The 7,735-nt window shown below is 45.4% G+C and overlaps 1 protein-coding gene across 1 annotated transcript; it reads left to right on the forward strand.

Annotated features, from left to right (window-relative positions):
• The first annotated feature begins 3,058 nt into the window (after positions 1-3,058).
• LOC149148435 (uncharacterized) lies at positions 3,059-3,946 on the forward strand. Its single transcript, XM_089442174.1, has one exon. The coding sequence runs from the start codon at positions 3,059-3,061 to the stop codon at positions 3,944-3,946; it is 888 nt and encodes a 295-aa protein (XP_089298300.1).
• Positions 3,947-7,735: the final 3,789 nt, after the last annotated feature.

Below are 7,735 nucleotides of genomic sequence, written 5' to 3' on the forward strand. Positions count from 1 at the left end.
CCTGGAAGTGACAATGTGGCCATATGGGGTGCACCAACATCTCCCCAAGAGGAGAAGGGACTAGGATTTCCACCAAGGGGAATTCCTTGGTTGGTAGACTCCATTTTCTCAACCTAAGATCAACGTAGGAAAAGGGTATTAATATTCCGTTTAAAATAAATTTTACGACGCTTGGACACAACTTGTTTTTTCAATTTTAAAGAGTCGAGAAAAAACAAAAGATGACTCTAGTCTCCTTCGATTTTTAATGAGCCTGAAGTGACAAGTGCTCAGATGGACCTTTTCTGTTAAGGAGTCTAAAAAAGAACGAAAGGGATTGCTCTGGAGATCTAGGTAGAGGGTGTGCCAAACCAATCACAAAACTGCAGAATACGTTTTACGGTACGGCAGTCAATCTTACCGAATGTTGTGTTCGGTGCATTGCGATCAGTAGGGCGGCTGACACGACTTCCTATGGATAAAAGGTTTTAAACCTATAGGGGTCTCCCAATATATACTCGACGGTACGTGGGAGCACAATCCGTACTGGCACTTATCGTCTCACAGTGGAGGAATCACCAACCATCAGTGAGGACAACAGTTACCAGGCTTTACGACGCTGGAACACGTCTCTAGCCTAGACCTCTATGTTGTGCGTTAAGTTCCAAAGCGTTGTTAGATTCATTCAATTTATTTTAAGTTGATATTTCTTAGAATTTTGCCTTTTTGGATCACCACGAGATGTAGATGTAATTCCTAAATGAAATCTAAAGATGATAAGCAAGCATTTATCTCTTTTCAACAATGAAAATCCTAGCTACAAGGGGAAAAGAAAGACACAATCTTTTCTCAAAGAGCAAAGAGCACACTGTAAATGCACTTTTCCTAAATCAAACCATACAAACTATCAATATGCAAATGCACAAATGCATGTATTTGTTTTCACTTTCTTAATATTGATGCCTAAAAAGAAAGTTGATGTACAAATTTGAATTTGCTTTCAAGTGAACAACACAAACAAGCTTCTTTTCCGAAATCAAAAGGGTAGAGAAGATTACGACACTTTATGATTCTGAAATAAACACTCGTTTTGACACTAGAAAGAGACAAATTCAAACCAAAGCAAAAGTAAAAAGTATAATCAACTGTCAACAACAAAGAAACTTTCTCCTAAGATCAAAATCGACACTTACGACAGATCTAAATCTAAGGACGACAGTATGACTATTTTACTTTTCAATGGAAAACTGTAAATGATGTAACAAATACACAAAGAACACCTACAGTCTTTTTGTACAAAGGAGGCGGAATTAAGGCAGAGAAAAGGGGTTTTCAGATAGGTACACACACTGATAACAGGGTGCAAAAATCAGAGATAAAACTGAACAAAATGAAGCAAAGAACCTCAGCTGCACAGGGCAAGGGCTGATCAGCGCACCTGTTGCACAGAGAAACTGAATTGCAGCGCAGGTAGCCCTCTCGGGACCTGTGTTGAAATGCAGAACCTCTTCACAGAGCCTGCGCTGGGGCAGAAACGAGACTTCTATCCGGGTTCTGGGTCACGGTTTGCAGTTTAATCTATGGATTTTGGCCGAGTAAAAGCAATCAGTAAGGGAACTACAACTTGTTCTCGATCGCTGAGGCCCGAGCTCTGGTTTGAAACTCCCGCGCGCTCCTGCCTCCGCCCCCCAGGCCCTGCCTGGCTGGGCCTCTGACCCTCGATCCCCTCCCGTGCCTGTCGTTTTGCGCTGGCTCCTGCCCTCGGGGTCCCAGCACCTCCTCCCGCTCTGTTTCTTTCAGCGCTTCTCGCGGGCCTGCAATGGCAGGGCCCGCCCCCCCTCCCCCAGCCTCAGAGAATCTTGAAGAAATCTTCGCCTCACTAATTTCTGAACCCTCAGATGACAGACCTCGCCCCTCAGTAACTAAGTTCATTAAAAAGCTGGACGAAATCCCTGAGGTCATTCTACCTCCCTCCCTTCCAAGGAAATCGGCAATAGCTCTTGCAGAAAGAGGTCTTGTTGGTCAGTTCACCGGTCTCTGGCCCTCCCCGAGATCAGTACAAAAATGGGTGGAGCGCAACTGGAGCGCAATGATTCAAGGAAAGATCACCATCAGATTCTGTGGACGTGGATACTATACTTTTCTCTTTGAGTCAAAAGAAGACAAGAACCTCATTTTCTGTAATGGACCTTATTTCATGGACACAAGAGGTCTCTATTTGAACAAAAGGACTCCGGACTTCGACCCGGAAATGGATATCCCAAATGCAGTTCCAGTTTGGGTACGGATCCCTCATCTGCCGCTTCACTGCTGGGGGGAGGAATCAGTAAAAGCAATAGGCAATGCAGTAGGAAAATATATTGACAGATCTGAACCAAGCGAGAACATGCACGTGTGCGCAAGGATCTGCGTTGAAGTAGATCTAGGGAAAGGCCTGCCAGAAGCCATAAAGATAAAGGTGGACCAATGGACGCACATCCAGCAGCTGGACTACGAGCAGCTCCCCTTCAAATGCAAGGTATGTCACGAGTATGGCCATTTCGCCAATAGATGTAGTAAGTTAAAAGCTAATGAAGTTGCAAATATTGAGGAAAATGCTGAGGAAACATGGGAACATGTAAAAAGAAAAAAGCCCTCTCCTAATCAGGGAATCAGCTCTAAAACCCCTCCGGCATCAAACCTCCCCCCCCCTCCTCCCCCCTCCAACTCAGCCTTCCCTTCATCCTCCAACCCCTTCGAATCCTTATCTGCCGAAGAACCTTCCTCCCCCCCTCTGTCCCCCCGGCCAGCCTCTCCCCGCTCGAACCCTCCCCCCCCCCCCCACCATTGAAAGAATCCTCACCAGAAACAAAGCGAAAGAAGCCAATCAGCCCTCAGATCCCCCGAGAAAAGTTGGCAGGAAGACAAACAAAGAGCTCAGAGATGAAACAGCTGCTAAGGAGATGGCAACGGGAACACAGCAACCTATGGACTCATATCTAGGCAAGTTAAAAGGGAGTGGAGAAAAGGCAAAGGAGAAGTCCGGATCCCACCCAACAAACGGTAAATAATGATCTTGGTCTCTTGGAACTGTAGGGGGATGGGCTCCTCCACAAAACTGAAAGCAATCAAGGACTTACTAAAACAGGAGCAGCCAGACTTTCTCCTTATCCAGGAGACCAAAATCACCGAGCAGGACTTTCAACATCAAACTCAACAATTCAAAAATTTCTCAGGTTTATCAAAAGGCTCAGATGGGGCTTCAGGAGGTATAGGAACACTATGGAGCAAGAACAAATGGGAAATCATCAACTCACAACTATGCAACTGGTGGATCAGAACAGACTTGAAAAATAAAAGCACTCAGGAAGTTTACCACATCTACAACATTTATGCCCCAAATCACTACAGGGACAAAGCCAGTTGCTGGAATTCCATAGAGGCAGATCTCCTCTCTGTTCAAAATAGTCGGATAATTCTTGGGGGAGACATGAACTTAATTAGACATGTGGAAGAAAAATTTGGTGGAAATTACCATGCAGATTCCTCACGAGATAAGCTAGAATCCATTATTCAGTCATCAAATCTGATCGACATCCCTCTGTCAAATGGAAAATATACTTGGAGCAACAAACGATCAGGCTCTCACAATATCAAGGAGAGATTGGACAGGTTTCTGCTCCAGGAAAGAATAGTAGGAAATTTTCAGTCCATCAGGAGCCACTTAATCCACGCCTCAGCTTCGGACCACAAGCCTGTGACTCTCATTTTGGATAAGGGAACAAATTTGGGGCCACTCCCCTTCAAATACAATAAAACTTGGGACCTCCATGAAGACTTCCGCACCCTTGTACAAAATCAGTGGGCTAGGGAAGTAATAGGATCGCCCTACTTTGTCTGGGAATCAAAATTAAAACAATTACGGACAGCCATAAAGCAGTGGGCAAAAGAGGCGGCGATCTCTGAGGGGAAAAAAAAACAGACCTGATTACAAAGATGGAGCATTGGCACAAAGAGAAAGAGCACACACAATACACAGCCGAGGATTTAGAGCAGGAGAAAAATATGTATAAGGAACTCTACCGCCAAAACCGAGTGGAGGAAGAGGAACAAAGAGTGAAATCCCGTTGTCTCTGGCTGAAAGCCGGGGACAAAAATACCACCTTCTTCCACAACAATATTAAGCTCAGGAGAGCAGGCAACCAAATCGATAAAATTGAGGCTGATGGGAAAGTGCTGAAGGATCAAGAAGAAATTAAAAATGCTGCCCATAATCACTTCAAGGCCCTCCTCACAGCAGCTCCTCAACAAATAGACAGCGCAGACTTCCTCAGCACAATAGAGAGCAAATTGACAGAGAACCATAATAGAGAGCTGGAGCAAGATCCCACAGAAGAGGAAATACGAGTGGCGACCTTCAGCATGCAGCAAGATAAGGCTCCGGGCCCGGACGGGTTTACGGTTGCATTCTACCGCCAGCACTGGGAAATAATTAAAAAGGATTTTGTGAGAATGATAAAGAATGCTTTCAGAAATCACAAGCTGGGAGAAAACACAAAATCTTCCCACATTGCTCTGATCCCTAAGGAAGCAAATCCCACTTCATTTGACAGGTTTCGCCCTATCTCACTTTGCAATGTCTCCTACAAGATTATAACAAAAATAATCGCCAACAGACTCAAGAAATTTCTCCCTCTTTTAATCTCTGAAAACCAGGGAGGCTTCGTCCCAAGCAGGCAAATAACAGATAATGTCATATTAATCCAGGAAGCCATTCACAGCAGCCTTAATAGAGGAGAGAGAGGAATGATAATCAAACTAGATATGGCTAATGCTTTCGACCGGGTGGATCACTCTTTCCTAACTGCAGCACTAAAAAAATTTGGGTTCTCAACCAACTTCATCAGCATCATCAATGGATGCATCTCTAACCCTTGGACCGCCCCTTTGATCAATGGTCGACCTAGCAATTACTTCAGAAGCACCAGGGGTCTGAGACAAGGCTGCCCTCTTTCCCCTTTCCTATACATAATCATGGCCGAGACCCTGAGTATTCATCTAGAACATCTTCGCAGCAATAAAGAGATCACGGGAATCTGCATAGAAAGAGGGATAAAGGAGATAAATCACTCGCTCTTCGCGGATGATACACTCTTAATTGGGGGAGCCTCCAGTCTAATGGCAAGGAGATTTAAAAGAGTTTTGGATGCCTTCCTCACAGTCTCTGGGGGTAAATTGAACAACAGGAAATGCAAAATATACACATGGAATGTCCCTTTTCATATTCAACAAAGGATAGCCTTGATTCTGGACATCCCTTTGCAAAGGAATTGGAGCTCTTTCTCCTACTTGGGTTTGCCTCTGGCCAAAGAACCTGTCAAAGCTGAGGTCTGGATAAAACATATAGAAAAGATGAGAGGTCTCCTCCAGAGTTGGGGAGTCTCTTGGCTCAATCTAGCAGGCAGAACCATTCTCATCAAGGCTGTCCTCTCAGCCCTTCCAATCTACCAGTATGCGGTAATCATGGCTCCGGCCAGCATTCATAAGCATATGGAACTCATCATGCGAAGTTTTCTTTGGCAGGGAGGAAAACAGGAGTCCAAGAAATTCAGCCTCGTCAAATGGGATCAGGTAACTCTCCCTTATGAAAAAGGAGGTCTCTCCATTAAAATTCCAAGTCTTTCCAATCAGGCTCTGGGGCTCAAATTGATCTGGAAGATTCTCTCAGGTAATGGATCGTGGTGGGTGGAGACCATAAAAAGAAAATACCTCAGAGGCTCGAATTCTAACATTCTCACTGAAGCAATTGTGGACAGGCCCTGCACCCCGATGTGGAGACTTATCAAAAAAGTTCTGCCTCACTTTAGAGAAAATGCTTCCAAACTCCCAGGTAATGGAAAGGACACCAAGATCTGGACTGACAGAATTATGGGCTCAAAACCAAGAAACCTCCTCCAAGGCCTTCGGCCCCTGCATGAATGGATGGACGACCGAAAGTTAACCTCTTTGTTTGACATATCTGCTTGGAATCAAAACAGCTGGCTCGACTGGAAGGATCTGCAAACCCCCCCTGACCTCAGAGAATTATGGCACAATCTTAAGCAATCCCTTTCTGGTTCTGCTCCAACCAATAAGGGGATCGAAGATAGATACATCTGGGACTCCTGTGGAGGGAACTTCACGGTGAAAGAAGGATACAAAACCTTGCAAAACATATCCCCCTCAGCAAGCTGGAATCTCCACACAGCTGCTTGGAAGTTAGAATGCCTTCCAAAAGTGAAATACTTCAATTGGACGCTTCTTAAAGGGAAAATCCTTACAGCTGAGAACCTAAGGAAAAGAGGGATTCAAGGCCCTTCGATTTGCTGCTTCTGTCGAGCAGAGGAGGAGTCCATCCAACACACCTTTCTTCTTTGTCCCTTCGCTCAGAGTTGCTGGAAGCAGGTGATAAGCCCCATGGAAGCCCGTGAAAGCTTTGATCAGGTCTTCAATCTTCAGAAAAATTGGAAGAGAAGCTACCCCTACTCCAGGAAAGGCAAGCTCAATCTACTCAGAGTGTGGAAATGCATCCCGGCCACCCTCTGCTGGCATCTATGGATAGCTAGAAACAACCATGTTTTCAACAACAAACAGCCTCACATGGCCAATATCCTTGCAAAGACAATCGCCAGCATTTCAGAAACTCTCAGTACAAACTTCATAGCTCTTCCAGATCAGACGAGCTGGGGCCAAGAAGAGAGAAATTGGTATAATAAATTCAACCTCAATCACTCCCAAAATCACCCCCCTCAGGCCAAAGATTATAAGAATCGGCCTAATTGGAAACTCAGAGGATCCAAGGAAGAGGTAAGACAATGGATCCTCAATCAGAAGCGCCCTCTCCTTCTCTTTGATGGCGCTTCGAAGAACAATCCTGGAAAAGCCGGAGCAGGGGGCATAATCAAAGACCACAATGGGAAAACCATTCTCAGCTACGAATGGGGATTGGGGAATGCCTCCAATAATGCTGCAGAAGCCTATAGCCTCCTATTAGGCACCTCAATTTGTTCCAGATTGGGAATCAGGAATGTAATAATTCTGGGGGATTCGGCCATCATCATCGCCGCTATGATTACAGGCAAGGAGTTCACTAAGGAAAGCCTCAACAACACCAAGACCAGGATTCACGAAAATCTCAGGCACATGGGAGACTCAACCTTCCTACATGTACTAAGAGAAAATAATGCAGAGGCAGACTCCTTAGCATCCAAGGCTGTCAACAGGCAACAAGGACAAGTTCGTGAGAATGAAAGGACCTATGAAAAGGCAATCCCATAGGAGATCAAGCTGTCAGACAGCCCACCCGATCCGCACCCTCAGAACTTGTCATTACAGCAGTCATCTCATAAGTCACTCTTTCCTCGATCCTCACTACGCCTCCACTAATCTGTCTCTCCTCCGCTCCATTGCGATCAGTACAAAGCATCCCTGCATACTCAGTGCTCTCCTCCCCATGATTTCTGGTAAACGTCCCCTCCTCCTCCTCTTCGACTGCCTCAAGAATCTGGAGCAGGATATGCGCGCAGTCCTCTTAAATAAAAAAAATTCGCCTTCCCATCATGGCTGGCATCCCCTTTTCCTTTATAACCACTCCCTCTCTCCAGATCGTCTCAGAACTCCCTGCTTCTCCAGAATCAGGCTTGGGCAGTTGTGCGCTCAGAAAGGAGCCTGTTTGTCATTAACAACAGAAGCAACCAGCGCGCTTTCAGGTCACTATTGTCTCTCTCCCGTGCTCTTC

This window comes from Pinus tabuliformis, chromosome 9, assembly GCF_031772625.1.
Source record: "Pinus tabuliformis cultivar Carrire ecotype Pingquan chromosome 9, CPIR1, whole genome shotgun sequence".
NCBI lineage: Eukaryota > Viridiplantae > Streptophyta > Pinopsida > Pinales > Pinaceae > Pinus > Pinus tabuliformis.